Raw genomic sequence first — 24256 nt, 5'->3', positions numbered from 1 at the left:
AAACCATATTCCAAAATTTCGAAGCATGGAAAGATCCTACGCAAATAGACAAATAGAGTCTCTGTTGTATATTTGTACACAGTCCCTCTATCATATGATAGAGGGACTGTGATTTGTACTGTAGATTTTTCATTGTCTTTTCAGTTCTGAAAGTCTATTAACGCCGCAATCTGTGAAATTTGAAATGAATGTGTTATGAATTTAATTAATGACGTAAGTATAACAATGTTTAACTTATTCCTTGTCGAACAGGGTGTGCAATGTAAGACTATACTTAGTAATAACACCGCCTCTGTTGAGTTTAAACTTTCAACATATTACAAAACATGATGTATATGTCATCCGCATATATACTTACCGTATTCTTGCACATCTTGTCTCAGTTGAGGTGTATATCATAATAGACGCCCTCTACAGACACCTATCGTGAATGGTTAGGTTACGTTTATGGACACTTACGTTTTTGAATACCAAGTTGACATTTATCAGTTCCGTGTTACTCACGACATAACCGTATACATGTTTCAGACAGACATAACAAGCAACAAATACTTTTCGACTAAAAATGTTTTTTTTTATTTACAACTAATGAATATTTATACATATAACGTATACAAAATACAATTATTTTCGAACTTGAAAACGACATATGAGTGAAACAAAAATATGAGTTATGTGTTATTAATTTACAAGGTCGAATATAATAAGACCTGGCATAATACTACATGATTAATACTATACTATACTATGCTATGATATTATATGGTGTGCTATGCTATGGTGATTTTTGATTACGCAGATTAGTGGGGAAACAAGGAGAACTCTTGAACCAGTGCAAGAATTTACGACCCCTGAAATTGAAGAACAACCGAGACATAAACACAGAATACTTTTCACTTTTTTGAGTGATGGGGTGACTACGACGACTCCTCATTTTCCCGAGCACTGCAATATTATTTCTTGTTTTAGACATATTTGGTTTTGGAGAATCAAATAAGATTTATGAGCAAGTATACCAGGGACCGTGTTAATCAATACGCTATTATGATTGTATGGTATGGTTTGATATGGTATGTATTAAAATGATATGATGAAGAAAATAATCGAGCTAAGTAGAACGATATGAATGCTCAATACTGCCTCCTCTCACGTGATTGACGATGATCCTGAGAATGATAAGAAAACACAAACATCTACAACATATAACATCTACGTAGACTAAAAGATATACCCTCGTCCCAGCTTGTTAACGCCCCTAAACAAAGAAACCAGTTCATTCAATGTCAATTCAGCTAGCTATAAACAATCTACAAAATGACTTGATGACTCAATCAATCGACACTACGTCGTACACAGTAGTGAATGTTTATGCTTACCAATATTCAATAATCCGAAATACTCACATGTGTTCATTTAAAGAAAATATCAAAATGTAAAATGAAGCAGAGCGACATGGGTATTTTTTTCCGTTCAGTGAATCGATCCTCTCTCATCCAGCTTCCAACGTAAACTAAAATTCATAACATACATAATGTAAAGTATATGAATCCATAATTCTGAGTAAACATTCCAATACAAAAAGTTGTAATTTTGGTGTATTTGAAGACTGGAAATAGATCTTTAGTTTATAGGCAGGTGAATGGACAATGCACTTCACATTTTGTTCTTTTCTTTGTAGCAACGCACTGGTTTAGGTGACATTTCAACTATTACACACCCATGATACTACTATTTTTAGTGAAAATCGGTTGATAGACATGAATACTCGAAGGTTTAGCGGTAAATGGCTTGTCTGTCTCTTTGTTTGTTTGTTTGTTTGTTTGTTTGTTTGGGGCATTAACATGCTCGGTAATAATTTCAATATAAACTTTAAAATTGTGCACTGTCCGTATATTACAAGATCAATGTACGTTCCTGTACACAAAACATGGAGTGTAAAAATAGAAATGTAATTTTTATTTAAATTCATGATTAATAATAAATAAATAAAAGTGTTTTTCAATCAATGGACTGACTATGAGTTACGTATTCAGTACGTGTCAATGATATACATATATCCGTGGGTATATGTTTCATTAAAATAAATATTTCAACTAAAGTGTCAACGTTCCTAAAACAATCCGCTTATCCTGATTTCTCTAATCTGAGTGTATACACTAATCCTATATCCACCATTCTGTAAACCCATTATCATTGTAACAGATCTTCTTAAACTTCCGTTGAATTCATTGCATGTCTAAATTACATATAACATAATATAACCTAATCTAATACAAGATACATGCGAACATAGAAAATGAATAATGCGTTTATGTGTCAGAAATATGGAGATAAAAGAAAGTTTTAAATGACATATATTCGCAGTTTATTCTATTTCGGGATGATTAATGGATACGATGTAAATTTATTTTTGTTCACTGGTCACCGGAGATTAAACTTTTCTTTTGACTTCAATTGCGTCTTGATAACAGAAAATGCACAAATTAAAAATAAAACAGAATGCATTTAAAGACTTCAGTTGATTGATCTTTTTGGTTCCAGTTAAACGAAAACACCTAGAAAAATAGAAGAAATAATGTGTAAATATCGTGTCCGTTCTATGTTGGCAGCTACTGGTAGTCTTGCCTTATGCCCTCTACCGTGAATGTTGTTGATACTGTGACCAGTCAGGTGGTATGGGTCACGTGTCCGCATTTGGAAAGAAAGATGTGTTTTCTATGCTTATAATACTAAGAATAGTCTCATATAGATTTGTGAGCACAGCAATGTACGATGAACATGGATTGAAGCCAGTTTCTGAAAATTCAAATTTTAATTAATTCGGTGTATACGTGTTGAGCTCTGTCATTGATGCATATTACAATTTCCAATAAAATCTAATTCAATTCAATTCAGGTAAGACCTAACGGGTCTTCCCCCAAGGCTGGCCAAAACACGGAATATATTTAGGAGAGAGAATGATGTGCCAATGTAAAACTAAATATAATAACCAGTCGATCGAGGAGAATAGTTCGATATTGGGAAAACATTTACATTACATTTATACTCCGCGAGTTTCTAATGGTTCATTCCTAATTAGAGGGGAGGCAAGGGAGGGGTAGCTGGTACAAGTTACAGGACATAAAAATGGCATTTTACGTTTTTTACAAGAAATAAAATGAAAGTTTCATTTACAGAAAAAAATAGTTTTTTACACTTTACAGATAAAGCAAATTCCTAAGTACATTTTACATTTTTATAATATTTTTAATAATTTGTGTTTAAGAAGCAAAATAATTTAAGAATCATAATTGCGTACTAATTACGCCATTTAATATAGAAATGCTTTACACGCTTACAAAAAATAAGATCTTTTACGGACGAATCAAATAGCTGATTACATTTTACACATTGCCTATGTCTACGAATTTACGTGATTTTTTTAAAATTTAAAATACATTATTACGAAAATAAAAAGAATTGATTACAGCATACGAAAATACCCCTTGCCGACCCTCTAATTAGGTAAAAATGTACTAGTACGTGACTAATGTGATATGAACTTGGGGATTGTGTCTTAGAAACACACAGGAAATATACACCATGGTGACAGCCAGATGGCGAAGAAGTGGTAAATTAATATAATGAATATTATTGTCAATAAGAGTTCATTCCAGGAGTTTCATCCTGTGTGGAGCAGCCATCTTGTATACTGCCTCCCCAATGCTCTGTTTTGAGAGAAATATAGATGGTGTCTCCATATATGGCAATTAGCTCTCTTATCAGCACTTTCATTTCATTTATTATATTTTCCCACTTGTAAGTCCTGTCTGTGGTTACCGTTACCGTGGTACATACATAGGAAAATAAAAGACACAACAGTCCGTGTTTTACAAAAAAGATGAATCGTTTAACGAGGTCAGAATATAAGAAACAGAATATACACATTAATTCGTGTTAGTTTCTTGTATAAAGAAAACTAAAGTACGTGCAAAAAAGATTACAGTAGGTATTAAATAAATTGCACAAGTATATGAAAACATCTCTTAAAAAACCATACGAATCATGAGTATGAAGATATTTATGAGTACGTTTCAGGCTGTTAAAATGAAGTAAAGAAAGAAAGCATCTATACGATGACGTCATGTCACGTGCGTCTGGACTTTCCAATTGTGGAAGACCAAATTAGAGATTCGGTGATGAAATGACGAGAATGCCACGCATACAGTTACTTGAGCTACTCAGAATCAGATGAATGGTATGGTACCGGTGATGGGGTACTAAATATCTCACCTTCATCCTCCGGTGAACTGTTTCTGTTTGCTAAATGTCTCTCTATTCGCTCGTCAATTGAATTGGAATGTTTTAATTCTATATGCGTGTCTAAATCGAGACCGTTCGCCACAGGTGTTCCTGTGAAAGTGTTCAGATGCACTCCCATGTGCGATGTTTGGGTTTTCTCATGTGGGTCGACTGTGTGTCGCGTGATGTCAGTATGACTCTTGTTTGTGGTTGCCATTTGTTTGTCGTATTGTTTCCTTTTGTGATAAAAATACACAAAAATAACACAACATGTTACAGTTATAAAGGCGCAAGAACAGCAAATAACAACAACAACTACAATCGAATTTCCATTGCCATCATTGGTGGGTAGTGTTGTTGAATTTGTCGTGGTGTTGGTAGGTTGCGGGTCCGTTCCTGTCTCAGTAGGTAATAAACTCGAACATTCTGTCTGTGTCTGTGGTGCGGTGATATTTTCTGATTCTTTTGTTGAATGACGTGTAGCCTCTGTTGTACTTGTCGGTGGCGGATGGCCTGTCTCAGCAGATTTCGTTGTTGCTGATATTGATGCTGATGTTCCTGGGCTAGTTGTTGTGGTTGACGATTGTATTGCCGTTAATAGTGTAGAGTGTGTTTCTGTTGCCGCCGAAGTGGTGATCGCTGGCCCAGTGGGTACAGTGCAAAGCGTACTTGTTCTAGGAACGGTCCATAGATTTGTCTGTCTGTTGGTCTTATCAGATGTGTTTAGAGTGTTCCTTGGCGGTACTGTGATTGTATTAACCACTGTAGGTGCTGAAGTTGGTTCAGTAACTATCAATGTGGTGTTTGCAGTATCATGGCCAGCCACATTAACCACAATACATGTGTAAATCCCACAGTCGCTAAAGTCAGCATCATAAAGAACTAAGGTACCATTTTTGTCTAACTCAACTTTGCTGTTTTCAGTCTCCATTGTAATATTATAACCACTTGGAGTTAACCAAAATGGAAATGGCTGTGGCAGACCTATAGATGTACAATTGAAAACGGCCGAGGCTCCTTGACTGACTTGGATGTTTTCATAGGATTCTGTAATGGACGGTAGCTGACATACAAGTTCTTCTAGTTTTAATTCCGAGAGATAGAAACCTAGATGTTCATCAGGTTGTTCACATATGACATCAAATTTATTGTCTCCATCATCTGGAGAAGGTGGCATCCAGATACGATAATCGCACATTCCACAGTCACAGCTCCAGGGATTATCTTGTAGATCTAGATTTTCAAGATTGAGGCCTTCAAAAATTGTGCCAGGCAATGTCTGTAAATCATTTCCCTGCAAAAATAAGTTTAATCCATGCGTGTTCTGTTTTTGTGCCATGAATGCATCCTCGTGTAAGTGAAGTAGGTCCATATCGTGAATCCACAAGTTTTCTAGATTTGTCAGCCCAGCAAATGCATCAGCTTCGATCCTGATTATTGGATTTTTGACAAAGCTCAAATCTTTCAACGGAAGATATTTAATTGCAATTGGCACTTTTGTTAATAAATTATCTTCAATTTTAAAATCTTGAAAATACTCCTTATTGCGAAATGCTTCATCATGAATGTCAGTGATGCGGTTTTTATTAAGAGATAATGTCCTTAAATTAGAAATCATCAAGAGATTAGGCACGCTGGTCAACAGATTGTTGTCAAGCTTTAACGTCCGAAGTCTCTCTTGTGAGCTAAAAGTATTTAAATGTATTGTTGAAATACTGTTGTCCTGTAATTCTAACACTGTCAAGTTCCACAGGGCTGAGAGATCGGGAATCATTACCAGATTGTTCTGCCTGATTCCAATTTCTTGCAAGTTGAAACAAGGCGTGAATACGCTATATGGCAACAAACGCAGTTGGTTGTAATGTAAATACAGCCTGTGTAAATTATTCAATCCACTGAATGCTGCTGCTTCGATGGAAGACATGTTATTACTCTCCACTCCCAACGTTGTTAATTGACTTAAACCTTCCAAACAATTGTTTGATAACTTGCTAATGTTATTGTTGTCTAACAGAAGATCTTGTACCGTTGAATTAATTGAGAATGCCGTGAGTGATGTCAGGTAGTTATTCTGTAGACTGATTGTTTTTATACTGCTGAGAGGAACGAAAACAGATCGTTTTAGATGCGATAATCTGTTGACTGCTAGATACAAGTACCTAAGCTTCGCCTGATCTAGAAATGCTCCGACTTCGATGAGAGAGAGAAGGTTGTCTTGTACGTATAGCTCTTCCAAATTCACGAGACCCACAAAGCTATCATTTCTGAGAATGGTGATGTAGTTTTTATCAAGTGATAGAACCGTTGTTGTAACTGGAATACCCGAAGGTACTTCCTGTAATCCTAGATTCTCGCAATACACAGTTGTCCTGTAGCATTCACATCCCTCTAGGCAGTCATCAGAAATCACGATCTGCAGACAAAGTAGCAGACACAGCGGTACCCTCAACATGGTGTCGTCATAAAGGCATTACATATTATGGCGCGGGGATGGTTAAGTTTGACATGTCCATGAAAATAACCATGACTGTTTCACTGTCGCCTTCAGATCAACCTAAGAGAAAATAAAAACGAATCTCATGTGAATAAAATTGACAAAGTCATATCCCAGTGTCAAATGAAAACAGAGCTGTTGGATACGATTTTATGGTACCTGCTCTTGCATTCACTTCATCTGATTAATAAAATAATTAAAGCGTATGCAGTAACTATTTAATTATGACACAGATTAGTTGCGGGTTGCGTGACTTGAAGTGTAATATCTTAATCAATAATTACTTAATACTTCCAAAAGAGTATGTTGGTCATATAACAGCTATTGTGGTTTCTATTAATTGTCGGTGATGTAGTGAAGTAATTTACATTTGAAAGAGTTTGAATTTTAGTTTAGACAATAAACTGAGGTTATATTCTAAACAGTATTGAATACCTAAATATTTAAATATAGAAATGTTGCCTCATGAAATATTTACTCATGTAGTAATACTGACGTGTAGCATTGGCGAAACAAAAAATGCAATATTGAAAAGTGCAACAATGAGATCTCAGTATAAACGCTTTATGTAGTCTCTATTGCTGGTCCCTAGCGATGAATGTTATGAAGGGCGGGACAACTCCTGAGTCACATTCATCGTATAAATACAAAATGAATAAAAACTTGAAACATGGATATAACCGAATCACACACATGACTGGATGACTTCCTTTCAAATAAAATGTAGGGTAATGGCAATTGTTTCTGCGTGATTGATGCTGTATTATTCAGTCGTGTTCTATGACCAGCAATTGAAACTGTATAAGTTATACAAGGTTATGCGTTATCGACCACGGATTGATATTTTAAATACATGGTCAACCACATTGCTGCCCAAGCAATTGGCGACCTCGGCATTGTTTACCCGGGGTAACTGATAGGCCTAGCAAATTGACCTCACCACACGGGCTGCTTAATGTTCGATATCGTCATTTGTTTACCCAGGGCATTCATTTTATGCTATTGTCTGTCTTCGTTGTTTTGACCTACGTAAAATAATATTACCAGGAACATGTTACACACATGTTAACTATAATGTAGTGAAATTACACATCAGTACATCGCCGAACACCCCCACCGTGAGCTACGTGCTGTGTTATGTACCAGACAACAGGCGAACTATATGGGAAGTTGTGAAATAAATTGATAATATTATATGTCATTTAGATGTTATAGTTTCAGGCATGTTTTGATAAAATAGTCAATATGTGGAATATATTCTGAATGAGCATTACAATGTGAGTTTCATTCCATCAAATTTGTTGAAAACACATCGCCTACGTATGAGGGACCAACGGGAATCACGGCTGCGTTCAGTTGCAAAACCAAAATGGCCGTCCTAACGACTTTATTATTAAGCCGCCCTTTGCTGCCATTCCAGGTCACGATTCGAACGGAGAACCTGAAGCAAATACCATTACACTCTATCACAAACGTTAGAAATCGAAATAATGTTACCTACGTGTTATTACAACCGGAGAAAACATCCAAACTGCGTGAGCAGGGTGAAAATACACCTGTTTCGGGACCCCATTTTGTATACCTCAACGTATGAAACAACACTCCATACTCGTCGTATGTCGTAACTTATCTTACATGGTCCCGCCTTCCATGGCTAAAGTATAAGCCACGTTATCGTCTGATCTAACTATTGGTTGCCAGTACAAATATATGTAAACACGCAGGTGACATAAATCAATCTAATTTATTCTTATTTCTGTCGGACCTTGTTCCGTTAGCGGCGGCCAATGGTGTGAACGTCATCAAACTAGGTGTGAAAATATCGCATTAACAATTTACGCTGAAAGTCCACCGATAAGAATCCCAATACTTTACGCGGGCATATGGAGTGACAATCAAGCTATCGGGAGTTAACTTCGGTGTAGAGTCGGCGTTGGGGGTTATTGAAACACGCTGGGCGTGTTGAAGCGATTGTTAATCATAACACCCAATAACCCGAAATGGAGTTGACATTCGCACGTTTGAAGTGTGTTTCCCTGGCTGGCGTAGAGTGGACAGATAAACATAAACATAACTCTGCGTACTTGTATTTTTTATTTCGTGTAAGGCACAACAAATAGATTAATCGTGACGACTCTGTTGACGCCTCGGTATATATGGTTTCTTCTACAACCATACCTTCACTCCAGTTATAAAAAGTGGTGTAGACTTTGAATTAGTAATTATCATAGAATGATTACCGAGAGTTCAGTTGGAAATATAATATAAATTCGCTATAATGTGAAGTAAAACCTAATGCACGCATAAGATGGTATTCAAATTACCCGAAAATGTTTCCATCAATATCAATTCCATTTATATAGCAACACACGAATCGCACATGCCGATAGGATGACCTTCGAACTCTGTGCCTATAAATTTTTAGTAAATTCGAAGTTGCACTTACAAATAGCCTTAGCATCTTTGGCATGCGTCATTAGAATTGTTTGTCGAAATATCGAAGTAACCACTCAGGGTCATTGGTTTCACAGGTGTGAATCTATGCATAGCTCTGTGCTCCGATCACCAGCATCGATCTCATATATATATATCTCTATATATATATCTATGATATTTATGAGATAAGCCTAGAATAAATCTTGTTAATCCTCTCTGATTAGCGGTATTGTACCAACAGATACGGAGAATTCGCTATTGTTTAGATCGATGGCAGATCTGTATACTAACTGTACACTGTTTTCTATTAAAGTTACGATTGTTGAGATGTAATTTGAAGTAGCTATGAACTGTTTTGCGAGTTATGCGAGTCTTCATATCACGTGACACATCGTCATATCGTTACGTTAAACAGTCGCCACAATTCGGATGTTGTGACGTCACCATGACATCATCAACAAAAACAACAACTTGTCGAATCTTTCAAATCTATTTGTGAGATGAACACAGCCATTTACTATTAATGCTAGTAATGTTATCGCCATTATAGAGATCTATTCCTCCCAGACTGTTATTTTGAATACAGTTTACACTGCCCCCAATCTGGGTTGTTTGGTTAACTTTAAGAAGGCGTTTTAAGTGCATTCCAGTCCAGTAGGTAAATTTTGTTATACTTTGAATTGAAAACGAACAGTTGTAATAATTTATGCGTAAGTGTCCGTTATGATTATCATTTTAGATGATGGGCAAAATGAAAATATACAAGCCGTTAACACCTTCGCATTTTTGTTGTAGAATGTTGATCAAAGAGGTACAGGGTTATAAAATGTCAAACAAACTAATAACAACATTCCTAAAATAAAGATCAATGTACAGATAGTGGGGTATTTGGATATCTCAAAAGAGATGGCGAACACTGTCCTTACGACAAATCTAATGTCCTAGAAAGGTATGACATTCAGATCGAAACGCCGATAAGTAATAACTCCACGACAGCGATTTATGTCAATAAAGTACAGTTGCAGTCAAAGATCACGAACACACCTGGATTGGGACGTTTGAGTTATAGGCTGCAAAAATCAATAGGACAACCCGATAGAATTGGCAATTGGGGGAAATGTACATGATTAGCATTGTTGAAATTGACATTTATACGACATAGCGGTTAACATTGAAATGGCCTTAATGTTTAATTGTTTCGTTTACTGTAGTTCGTCGGTGACCAAGTTTTATGACCTGCTGACAGTAGTAGGCGCAAATTTCTCAAAATGCTGCATTATGATAATTGTGAATAATTATAATAAGATACTAAAATTCAAACGGAAATAGGAAATGCAGCGAACTATAATTTTATAACGTAATGGACACATGTTAACAGAATATATTAAACTAACTCAATCTGTGTGTTCATGAGCTGTGGCCGGAAGGCCATTACAATTGCCACATCCGAATATCCAACATTTTGAAGTGTAACAGACGCCGAAACCACTATGAACGAAATAACTGAAAACAAATTATAAAAGCATGTTCCCTGATATAGGGGTTTGGGTTGAATCATCGTGCTCTCGTCGTTTACACGAGCACTCGTGAAATCAAGAACGTACAGGTACGGGTGTACATGTAAGCGCCCCACCCACGATTTATAAACATCGCAGATCACTGTTGTTGAAATTATGAAGATATGCCGAAGATAGAAAAAAGACACACAACTATATACAGTAAATTATAGACTGTTGTATCTAGTGAAATGTTTTGACCGAGTAGAAACAAAACAGACAAAGGCATGCCGTCATTGAAGATATACTGCAATGGACACACAACTTACCCTTACGTTTGCTACCGTGTTTCAGACATTCGAAGACGGGGGGGGGGGGGTAAGCCTGTGGTACTCATCTAGCGTCCGCCGTTATAAATGTTTTGTCACCGCATTCAATAATTTAATTACAGTCAATATATATAATATCATCACGGTAGAAGTGTTAGACAGCTCGATTACAATTGAGAACATAATCGCCCCCAGTGTCCCAAAGAACGTTTTCTTTAACCGTGCTGAAGGTACAATGTCGTCGGTGTTGTCGGGGGAGACACATTCTCGATGACGCAGAGAAGGCTAGGCTAAGAAACACCACCAGTGAGGTGGACATAGCATACATTACCTAGACATGCTCTGTCAGGCACAGGTATGTGATATAAAATAACGGTCTGATAAGTCCACTTTCCGGCGCCAGTCCGGTTATATACCGAAAATGAGTATTCAGTCTGTCCGTGCCAATCAGTCATTTGTACGGACAAAGCACCGCATTATCTTCTATTGTGCCAGCAATTGGACTAATGGGGCTTTTACATTATTAATCTTAGACTATCAACGTAAATGCCGCTTCATGGGGTAAGCAATATCTGTCGTGTCATTTTCAAAAAAAGTTTGATAAAATATTACAACTTCACAATATAGATTTCAATAAATGTATTTATGTTCTGTGATTACATGTGTTTATCTAGTTTTGTTTCACGTTTTGTCTTTTATTGTTTTGTTCAGTATTGTTTAGATATTCATAAATTAATTGCTGCGCTTATTGGTACAGTATATTTTCGCATGACGTCATTATTATGAATCGCACGTCACGTTTCTGTAAGAATCTCAGTAAATGTAGTAACCATGCACAAAACGTAACCATGTAAGGTGAATTAAAATACCGCATGCTCAAACTACACATTCTCGTACTATTAGTAAGAACGTGGTGTAGCAATTGTTTGGTGTTTTGATAGTATAAACAGACGGGCCAAATGTCACAGGAAAACGTGCATAAATATATTTCTTTCAGAGTCACAAACAATTTTCTAGCTTTACCAGTATACCATATTTGCGCGTCTCATTGATTGAAACACGTTGCATTGAGTATATGAAGATAATTGTATGGCATAAGGAGCTGGTGCATCCACTATTTTGGAAACAAACATGAGTATAATTTGAACATGACCTATTATATTCATTATAATAAAATAACACAAGTCGCTATTATTTAAAAAAACACAGTTACGTCAACACTACTAGTTTTTACCATGAAGACGGAATCAATAAATATATCGGTACTCCCTACCCAGATAATCGAACTCGAACAGATATGAGGCAGAATTAACTTAATAGAATATCTAGTGGTTTAAATTGAAGTTTACTCACTGTTACATCCGCGAAACATCTTTCAGTACATCTTTCAGCGGAGCAAATAACAAACGTACACATGTGGACAGACAGTCCATATCCTCGCTAATCCCCCGGTCTCAAAATTAAGTCGATCAAATCAGGTGTTTGAAATAAATAGCTACTTGAGAACAGAAATCACCACCTAAAGAATACGGTCACGTTAAAAGGCGCAAGACAAAGTCAACATATATAGCTCGTAACTCGATATTTATCGTCGTTTATCTCACGTGTGCGGTCATTGTCAGACCTGGTAACGATGTTTTGGGGTATATCCAGGTAAATCAAGACATTCTTTTGGGGATGTTTGAGTGCGTTTGTCGTGTTAAATAGTTGCACGATGTTTACAGACACCTGTGTGCATCCCGATGGAGTATTAGTACCGGCAACAATTAACGCCGCGTCTCTGAATATTTAGTCAAATTTCCACCTATTTGCGACTACTTTATTTAAATTGGATCAGCCAACTGAATTGTTTGTGTGTGGCAGGACATGGTATTTTCTCTACTACTAGAATTAATGTGGACAGCACTGGCACCACGAGCAAACACTTGACTTTTCCTCGCCAGCCACCAAATAAACAGTAACTCGGCAACTTTATTTTAACTTTTGAGACTCGTGCGATTGTCAAATTGCATAACAATTTATCACGGTCGAATGCAGACTTTGCGTGGTACAATTAGTAAAAACCCGCGCGCGCTGGTACAGAATGCCTGTGGGGGTTAGTGACGTAGTAGGGGGTATATGTGGCTGTTGAAGATTTCTAATTTATAATCATTTATTTTCACCAGTAATTTCATTATCTTGTTATATGACGAAATGAACTGATATTTAATTCAAAGACTTTCCATCAAAACAATGAGTTTTAATTTAATAATGTCGAATTCACTTGTTAAATAAATAGTTATAATACCCACTAGTAAGCCTATGAATAATTATTTATATTACGTCATTTCACGTACCATTGCATTATGAGCAGAATCTTGAATCACGTGATTATATATATATATATATATATATATATATATATATATATATATATATATATATATATATATATATATATATATATATATATATGACGACAGCTTGACATCCACATTTATCAACATTTTGTTTCTTTCACGCACAGTAATCGAACAATATCATGCCTTACAGAAAGTTCCAGCAGTATCAACATTTTACAAAGATTTTCCTAGTTACTAACGATGGGATTGTCAAAACCGTGGCAATAAATAAGTGTTTTCCTTGGTAAATAATTACATTGATAAATAAATGACTGTAGTTTATAGAAGACAACATGGTATAATGTTTATCACTGTGGACTGGCCACTATGCCATGGTGTTCAGTTGTATCCATGGGCAAGGTGCCTGATATAAACAGTTTGTCATTTAACGTATGTGCCCACATGAACGGCAGTCGAGGTTATATGCTATGCGAAGTTGCAATTGCAAATTAGTTTTAATCAGTAAAATGGTCAACTGTGATAATCTACAGCGAGTTAGAGTATAAAGATGTCGAGGATTTGGGCACTGTATAAATATGAACAATTTTATTAAATGTATCAACTGAATTTTCATTCGTTTACCCCCAAACGTCTCTCAGTTATAAGTTACAGAGATGTAAAGATGAATTTATTTATTTGTTTATATGGGCCTATAGTCGTAATATAGGAGCAGTCTTTCTTTTAAGCTATAACCTTATCTCATTCACAATCACTGATGGCAATCAACATAGTTAGTGGTGAACTCAAGTCAGTTACGGGGCAATGTGAAAGATAGAGTCTTTAAATTATCCGTGTATGAAGACTTATCTTGTTGGTGATATATATTCCTTTTTATTTATTCCTGAACAAATTGTAATCTAGATTTCATCGCTATCATTATCAGTTTGAGGTGTCAAGTTTAATGGGTGATTTAACTGATTAAGTTAATCTTCCTATGTATTTATCTCCGATAAGATTTACCAATGTGGCGTGGTTTGTCAATAAATTTGAACTTGAGTTGATACTTTAGGCAACGCTTGTTTTCTTTCTTGTCAATGTCAAATGCTACTTTATTTAGCGACAGAAAATCGTTGGTCCGGATAAATACACTTGTTATATACATACAATTGGCGGATTTACCCAGCCTATGCACTCATCATCATAAAAAGTAGGAACAAGTGTGAAATGACTGCATTGTTTTGTGGAAATAACACGTGATACATGATTTAACGTCACAGACAGACTTATCTGAAAAATCGAAGTGTTTCACTCAGTACCACTACACTACAGTGTAATAGTACTCATTTTAAGGAGCGGGTAATACAACGGTCAGATTTAACCATGGCAACATCTATAGCATTCAAGTATTTGTTATGCAATACATTTCTTAGAGAAAAAGAACACATCTGCGATTGAATTTATTTCTTATGGTTTCCGAACGTGTGCGGAATCAACGTGATTCATTTAAGTTTAAAGATTACTTCTACCGAAGATTATATAAACATCGTTGTAATGGACCCATTCAGATATAGTGTACTCACGGAGAAGTACGTTTACTCAGATTGAAAGAATAACACTTTAGATTTAGATTTAGCAAAGTAATCCTGTAACTATTTTGATATTTTTCTTTCTAGCTGGTTTGAATTTAGGAATAGAACTTACTCACCAAGAACTGAACTCAACGCCAGATGCAATAACGGAGACGTACACTGAAGTGTACACCCTCTTCGATGCGATCAAACTATTAAGACGGTAATGAGTTTAAATGCGATACGTGACGTGTTTTTGCACCTGATGCAATATAATGACAAGTTGGAATAAAATATGTCTAATTATCGCGTAGTATTTAACTACAGTTGCATTGCATCAAAGGGTACCCACTTCAAGTACCATGATGAATGGTATTATTATTACAGGTGTTGGGATTTATCCAACTCATCGACTCCTCGGATTAGAATTGATTGAAGCAAACAATGCGAACAATTTTAGCGAGTTCGCTACTTCATCATGAGTTGCAAAACCACAAAAGCAAAGAACTTAGTTGTCAAGAGAGAATATATGGAGGCATATGCTTTATCATGTTTTTGATCAATTGGCCCTCGTCTTTGAAAAAAATAATGGCTCACTTTATCGATAATATGAATGCCAAGTAAATAAAAGCATTTTTGTTTTTAATTTTCCTGGACCCCGTACTAATGTATTAATGTACAAAAGAGACATCTATGTACGGAACCAAATGTGCAACCTGAGCATGTTGAGTATTGTGTACAATTGGGACTACATATTCACAATCAGGGATACATTATTATATATTGAAATATCAATAATACAATATCAATAATTACAAACAAAAATGCCACTGCCTTCTATTTATCTGTTTATTTACTATTCGTGCATAAACAGTATATACTAGTACTAGTTATAACCTTTTTTCCCCACAGGCTCACTGTCAAGTTTTCTTGTTTGCATTGCACCTCGGCTGACAGTTATTCGGAATGCATTGAAATGCGCACTCGATAAATAAACTGAAATATTCTCATAACAGCTGAGCAGTTACTCGGCGAATGACGGTACATGCCGATCGATACGAGCGATTTAATTCAGCGCCGTGAGAACACTGCCTACACCATCTCTATTCAATAATATTATATACAAAAATGGGTCATAGACATACCAACAAATCTAGTAGATACAAACAGAGCAAAACAAAATACGGTAATCCAATGTAAAACCTATTTGCCAGACGACTACAAAAGCTTGACCCATTAACTGTCGTGGCGTAATAAGAAACAAACGTCTGAGCTCAAAATAGTGACAATTCTGATTCCAGTGTAAGTGAGCCTTCGCACAGAGGCGTTGATAGAGTCATATTGATAGTAGCATGTGTACAACTCTGTAGTAGACACACATCTCTAATAGGAATGGCCACAGTCATGAAGACGGATTCGTTCAGTAACAGCAGACCAAAAAACAACCACGTTATTTCACTCCTGCCGCGTGTTTTAGTGAAAAATTATTTCACTTCTTATCAAATTAATCAGACATCACCGCAGTTTTCTCTGCCCTCTCCTCCATAATATCATTTAAATGAATGTAGAAAATGAGTACATCTACTAAGCAATTGTGAACCATTTCCATTTAGTTTAATATACATTTCTCTGAAAACAATTCATAACAATTTCTAGATATAATGAACGATTTTTACATTATAAACATAAAAACACTGGTTTAGCATAGAATTACATACTTAGAGAATTAGCATTTGTATTCAACAGTATGGAAACAATAATTAATGTTTTAAAGAAATCTCTTTTTTATATATTCTTTATTTTTCATTAGTGTTAACTTGGAAAACTATACTCAACCACATGCGTATTTATGTAGATTGTCCTTTAGTAATAATAATCATCTTTATTGTTATCGTATCCTCTATGGGACTTTGATTGAAAAATACAATAAAGGTATAGCAATGAAAAAAAAATTAAATGAGATTAAAAGAGTATAAAACAAAGGTATTAATAAAATATAATAAATGAAAGTAAATGTTTTTATTCATTTTGAGGCAGCTGGTAGTACTTTTTTCAGGTTGTTCTCCCTGATTTTAAAACAATCATCTATGTACTTAGCAATTTGAGGAGCTAATTTTTTACTACCATTTAGTATTGCAACTATTATTTCTTTGTCAGGAAGTTTTGGAGGTAGCATCAAATTTTTGAGAAGCTCATTTCTTTCTTTTTTATAGAGACCGCATTTAAGAAGGAAGTGCTCTTCATTTTCTATTTCGTTTAATTGACAAAACTGACATTTTCTTTTTGAAATGTCAATGTTTTTATGTCTTCCAGTTTATATTCCTAACACATGAGCACTAATTCTTAGTTTGGTCATGGATGACCTGTGGAAGGGATTTTGCACAATTTCTAAATATCTAATTATTCTGATGTTTTGTTCCCTTATTATCATCATACATTGAATGTAAACAGTATGTTTGAAAGTTGGCTGCAAGCTTTTCAGAGACTGATTTAGGCAGCTTTTCATCCTTGTAATGGTTTTCTTCCCAAATGTGACTCATGTTTAAATGAGTCAACAATTTTTTTTATACCAGATGTCCAATTATAGATGTTTAAATTATCTAAATAAATGCCAAGTCTATAGGCTTCTGAAAGAAGTGTGTTGTTCTTTGTTTGTTTTATTTTACACCAATATTTAATTTTTTGTTTTATACTAGTAATAGCTAATGGATATCTTCCTAGTTCTAGTAGACAAGCAAGATTGGTAGCTTTGCTGTTTACTCTTAAAAGAGATTTACAGAATTTTATATGCAATTTTTCCATAGGTGTTGTCAAATTAAAGAAATCTTTTGCATGGTTGTTGTAATCAGTTGACCATATTTCACTGCAATAGAGCAGTATTGGTCTTACCACAGCATCAAACATTTTTATATGTACTTTTAATTGAACTGCAGTGTCCGAATACAAAATTTGTTTCATTTTGAAATAGATTTTTAGAGCTCTATTTTTAAGGTGCTCTTGAGCTTTGTGGAGCTTCCCAGTTAGATTAAATTTGATTCCTAGGTAGGTATAGGAGGCTATATATTCTAATTGCTGGCCAGGGATTGTGAATTTGAATTAGTATGCAAAAGCCGTATGAAAGTTTAAATACCCCTTCTGAGTAACAATAATGCATTCCCATGTCAATGTGTGATTATTTTTGGCTTATTGCATTGACTAACACTTTTGTCTGGTGACTATTAGTTGCTGGATATTATGCAGATTATATTAATTGTGCTATGTTTATTTGGTGATCGTATTCATGAGCTAGCACTCCCCTTAGAATATCGTGCCCTAAATTGACCTCAGCTTGTAGTGAAATGAAGATTAATATCCATTGTTTAGTCACTGCATTTTACTGAATTATTTTTAACAGCCAGTTACTGCTGTGATTCTGGATACCAAAATAGTGTTCAGTCAATAATACGCATGTTTTTTTAGAGAAATTCAATCTTTCAATGAAGATTTGTGTAGACTGTTGTCCTTTAAATCAGCCGCCTACCACACAGCGTGTAGGAGTGTTTGTTTTTTAAATACATAATACATACATTACCCGATGGGTTTTTGCCATGTTTCACTATTGAAGCAAGCAAGTAAACCGTGTTAACCGCTGTATCTTTCTTTTCCGTCAAAACACTCTGTATATCAATGTATAACACATTTAGACGCCTTTGAACACCCGAGAGACACTCTAGCATATTAACTATTCCCTGCCAAACCTACGTCTGTGATAAAGTTTAATAGGCATATAATCTTTCACGTGAAGAAATGCACACGATAAGAAATGTTTAATAAATTCGACGTTTTCAGACCAGGCATACAGCTTGCTGCTTAAGAGAAGCCAACGATTTGAGGAGTATGCATACATGCGATCCGATTACACGTAGAACGAGTGATACCTCCACATTTTTGTCAGGACTGTATATTTCTATTCTCGACTCATTTAAACCATGCCGGGTCTATGTGACCTAGTATGCAAGCTGCATGCTCCGATTTTACCGCTTTTGCAAAAATCGTGATACCATAACAGCTGAGAAGCTACTTGGTGACCGTGGAAATTGCGATGACAATAATTTAAGATTGGTGTGTCGCCATTGGTACACTTCTCGAAGAACACCTCTTTCAAAAACTTTCCGTCAGTTGTGGGAATTGTGGAAATTGTTACTTCAAACAAACACACGTGTGACTTTTACATTCACTGTGCCGTGGCGTAAAGAGTAACTACCTGTACTCAAACATAAAGACAATTCCGATTCCAGTATAAGTGAGCTTTCGCAACATGTGGCGATGTCATTGAGTGTAGAGAGGCGGTGATAGAGTCACATTGATAGTAACATGTGTACAACTGTGTAGTAGAAACACACCTCGAACACGCCTTGACATAATCACGTAGAAGGAACTGAAACGTTAGGTGAAACTTAGATTCGTCATACAAATATTTTATCCAAAGCATACAGGTGGTGTATGGCGTAGCCCATGTCAGACTGTGTCACTAACCATAATTTATAAGTACAATAAAATCAATGTAAACAGATAACAAAAGTGAAGCCATTTTTCCCAAAAAATCAGACTTCAGAAAGGGAAAATGTTGACATTCTAATAGTAAGGATTTCCTGCGTATCTTGTGTTTCGAATGAAAATGTTATTCTTTTTTTTTCATTCAAAACACACAATCTATAGACTGTATGATAAATTTATAACGTCTACCTCTGTGATAAAGTTCGACAAGTGTATAATCGTGCACGTGAACTTGTGCACGATATGAACTGATATCTCCCCGTCACAAAGAACAGCAAACGATAACAAACGTTTATTATTCGAGGGGTATGTTTGCAGTCGACCGTATGTCTATTGATTGGTTTTCATGCTAATATAGCAGAACAAAACAAGTGGACATCAGTTTTTTTTAAATCACAGCTCAACATTACGTTGCATTGTGTAAATTTCACGGCGTGTTTTCTTCTGCAGCACTCTTTTACTTCCTTTCATGGAATGAGCGAAATCCAGGTGAAATTATTTTGATATTTGGAGTGTGGTTGGGTCAACAAAATGGGTTGAAATTCGAGGCCTGACATACAAGTGCACACACTACGTACTGCGATCTTAATAGTTTTTCATTGTTGGCGAACAACTGAAACGTGACAAGAAACGTAGTGTTTTTGTTCAATGTTATTCTGTCGAAGCAATTTACAGTACTGGGCCAGTATTATTTCTCCTATTAAGCACAAAGATTGTATTGTTTGCAATAGTTTTCTGAGAAACAATCATATTAGATTGTGTGGTAGCAGGGACGAACTTTCTTTATCGTGGTGCTCTATCTTGTCAACTACAGTATCTTGTCAGCTATCGACAAACCTGACACTAAGTTATGCACGAGTGTTTATGTTTTGTTTGGTTTTATCTGTGTACACAAATACATTCTACCACGGTTATATATTCTTCTAATAACCGTGATTCTACGTGTTGTTTATGACGTCGGAGATTCGCCTGGCGTATAACACCGTGTTTTTGTTTTAGTTTTTTGAGGCGGTGACTGTGGCTCAGTAAGTTGTGCGTCAGCTTCCAGTGACGGTGGCAATGCGCGTCACCGTGGTCTTAAATTGGAATTCCGTGTAGTATGTTTATATGTTCATATTATGCGTCCAATTAATATTTCATGGAATGAACAGTTTGTCAAAGTCTTATTAGTGTTTTTAAGAAATCAGAAGAAATTGTTTCTACGTACCATACATGCATAATTAAATGATCTAGGTTTTTCGTCAAAAGACCTGTCGGATTGTAAATTTGGTTTTTATAAAAGTAATATCATAAATTAATCGCATATAGCATTATTATTGTATAGAGGTCATATATTTGTTTGATTCAGCGTTTGTTTTTCGTATAATAATGACACAGAATCCGGAAATTAACAAGATTGTTGTTTATCAGGCATACATTAAATAAGAATATCTGACCGTGGCATGTCATCATATACGTTTGTATTATCTGGTAAAATTCATTAAATTGTTCCCCGCACCAAGATGTTTGAAACTCTGGTTAAATGCTGAGAGCAATACGAGTTTATATATATTAATCTTATCTAATCATAATCCATATAACGTCATTAGGTCGAGCATATACATTACTGTGGTTCAATTGGTCTACGGGTTCGACTGAAGTCTGCGAAAACATTTTGACCTCAGAAAAATGGTATTTTTTTTACAGATAATCACTCTTAACTAATGAACGCATTGTTATCAATATTATATGGTGTCGTGTCCAGGTTGTACTAAATTACTATCAATATATTATAACAAAACATAAAAAATGCGTTGCTATGGCGGTTCAACATGGCGCCTGTCTATCTCGGTAAAAGAACAACGTTCGGTTCGACTGACAAACGACCATATTTAGAATGAATAAAAATATGCGAATTATATAAACAATGCGCTACTGTACAATTAACAGATAAGGATATTTAACGTTCGTCCGTATAGTCGATAACAGCTAAAACTAAGGTCGACGATAAAGATATTGTTCATGAGAGGTATTGCATTGCAGTATACTAAGAAGATACGCACGCCAAAAAACATAATTCGCACTATGTCAGAAAAAAACAAGAATCCGTGGTTTACAAGCACATAGACACGTGTACTAGACTAATTTTGAATTATTAAATATGCATACAATTAATCAACATAATGCAAAATGAGCTTCATCCAATTGTATTATTTCCCGGCGAAACATGCAGCTATCTCATGGAAATCTTCCACACTTTACATCAACGTCCCCTCTTAGTACAAAAGAGACATCAGTTTAGACTGTGATTTCATGATGTTAAGGTTTTTACGGATATACAAATATCCGGGAAAGCAATAAATATAAACACCACTGTTCAAGCAATATTTTTCTGTTTGTTAGGGAGTCTCCCATCAGTTGTGAAATTAAATGCTTCCTTGGCACCGTAAATGCATGATTCAAGATGGCGGCCGTCGGTCACAAAGTGCAACTACAGCCTTTATAGCGCAAACACTAAATGTTTAACAGAAACATAAATAAAACAAAATAACGCTCGGTTACTAGTATATTCAGATCTCGAGTACACAAAGTGACAGTTTTGCGGATTTAGGGCATCGTGTTTCCATAATATTATGATTCCTGGTATATTATACGGTCAGCATTACGGATGCAGTGACGATAAACTACTTTGTATTAATTGCCCAGTCCAATGTGAAAATGTTTAAGCTTTCGCGGTAAACTTGCATATTCTAGATTTTTATCGAGATTATAAAATAATAAACAAAGGTTATTGACAGGTAAATACCTGTTCCAATTTCCGTATATGTTTCTTCACGTGATTCCCTGGGTAAGGTGTATGTGAACTCATATTTTCTATGTGTTTCGGATGGGCGAAATTGTATGGCGCCGTCACGGTCAAATCACATTCGTAGCAAATAACAGCGAAGACGATTAAATCAATGTAAAAATCTCAAAATTATGCATTGGAATAAAACGAACTATTTACAGATGAAAGGCATGTTAGTATTGCACCAGCGAAGCTGGACTATACCAGCATATTGATATTGACAGTGAGGCGCACAAAATGTTTAGATGAGAATTCCGTTGCCCAGATCTTCGGGCACGTGACAATATACCAGATGATGGCCCACCGTCTAACCATTGTCCGTTATTGTGAAGTCAGCTCGAACACCCTGAAGCAGTCTAAGTCCCAATAAAGTTACCGATGTTGTAAAACATGGAATGTCTTTTAAGAACACAATGCAATTTTCTACAGAAAGGAAAACCGAAGTATCAGAGAACACCTAGCAAGGTTTTATTTTTAGAAGTACACTAAAATGAATTTATGGCATCGTTCACACCTGCATTGGCCATGGTGCTATTTGAGATTGATTCAAGATGGAGGACAATCCTCTGTAACGTGGAACCGTAGGAATTACGCCAGCTTAATCCATCACATAGCTGCGTAATAATGTTAGTAGTCCAACAAACGTCTACTTTGTACCGTAGATGATTTTTGCCATTTTGAAAGCGATGATGGAACTGCACCGTGACGTACATCATGGCGACGAAATAGCGAATTCAAGAACATAACAGACTGCTTTGGCCGAAACTAAAGTACGATAATACTGAAAATTAAATTAGACTGATATTTTGGGAACAATTCAGAATGACTTCTTTGAAATGTTGTCATGTAAATTGACTACAAATATTACGGTTATAGCGAGTTTTGTATTTTCTGTGTTTGTTTTTTCTATAACTATAACAACAGACGGATAAGCACCTTAATATAACATATATACATTAGTTTTAAGTTGGAATTTAACTCATAAATAGGGTGTATGTGAATGTAAACACTTGAGTCCGTGTGGCTATCAGGGTGATACCGACAAGAGATGGACAACTGTTGGTACGATGGTTGTTACGTTGGTCAATCCGCTATAATCCCAACCAGGGCCGACACTACGGTGACTAACCATGTTTTAGTTGCTCTACAAAGTGAAAGCATACTTACGGCGTATGTCAGCGTACTAGACGGTGTACTTGAACTATTCCTAAATACAGCTAGATATCCACTACGGACACATACGTCGAAGATGATAAACAATGTGTGGTCTGTATCGTGTCACGTGACAGACTTCTGAAGTGGGTTGTGATTAATCGTCGAGGACCGGTAGCTCTGTGATCGGTGCTCGGTGACGACTCCTACACACGGTTCGTTGAGTACAGGTGTTCGCCGCTTGTACGATAACCGGTTTGGCTGAAGAAATATATACCTTTTTACTAATTGTTGGTGGTAAGGTAGCTCGATTTAATTTAGAAAGGTCCTCCACATAGATTAGTCCTTTGGATAATGTGATCCCAAATTAAATATGCAGAGCCAAATATTATCAGATAAGGTTCAAGTTGGGCATCGGTATCAGCAAGGCCGGTCTACGTAATCATTAACTTATAGTTTTACTCGTCGACTAAAGGTGACATTGAAATTGCACTCATATATGATAATTTTGGCGCCAATCTAGAGGAAGTTAAAAGAATCGAGCATCTGAGTAATGAACTGAAGAAGAAATATACACACATACTATATTTGTTTTTCATAATTTAATAGTTCGAATATTTAAAATTTGTTTTCCATGTGACATCGCTCCACTTTTAAACTTGCCCTTGCTTATATTACATCTATTGAACATGCACGTACATTAACGGCTATGGGGGAAGGTCAATATTCACATTTCATTGATAATAGCTTCATAATGGCATCATAAAAAATTGATGCATTTGAATGAAATTGGAAAGACTCTCTGTCATTGGCTTC

At 35.8% G+C, this 24256-nt stretch overlaps 1 protein-coding gene across 2 annotated transcripts; it reads right to left on the bottom strand.

Annotated features, from left to right (window-relative positions):
- Positions 1-552: 552 nt before the first annotated feature.
- Positions 553-23506, bottom strand: LOC102806900 (uncharacterized). 2 transcript variants are annotated; one of them, XM_006815767.3, is made up of 3 exons: positions 23456-23506; positions 4273-6835; positions 553-2555 (listed from the first exon to the last, which is right to left on the bottom strand). In XM_006815767.3, exons 2-3 carry the CDS (start codon positions 6731-6733, stop codon positions 2542-2544), a joined length of 2475 nt encoding a protein of 824 aa, XP_006815830.2. In that variant the 5' UTR covers positions 6734-6835; positions 23456-23506; the 3' UTR covers positions 553-2541. The 2 variants fall into 2 exon arrangements, with proteins under 2 accessions (XP_006815830.2, XP_085354102.1); XM_085497976.1 differs by lacking the exon at positions 553-2555 and having other exon boundaries at positions 3757-6835.
- Positions 23507-24256: the final 750 nt, after the last annotated feature.

Source organism: Saccoglossus kowalevskii, chromosome 4, assembly GCF_978046115.1.
Source record: "Saccoglossus kowalevskii chromosome 4, keSacKowa6.1, whole genome shotgun sequence".
Classification (NCBI taxonomy): Eukaryota; Metazoa; Hemichordata; class Enteropneusta; family Harrimaniidae; genus Saccoglossus; species Saccoglossus kowalevskii.
Note: the sequence above shows the minus strand (reverse complement) of the source record. Positions and strands in the feature narration are given on the sequence as shown.

Coding starts and splice junctions, on each gene's coding strand:
- LOC102806900 (XM_085497976.1), bottom strand. CDS start 6,733: ATGTTGAGGGTACCGCTGTGTCTGCTACTTTGTCTGCAGATCGTGATT.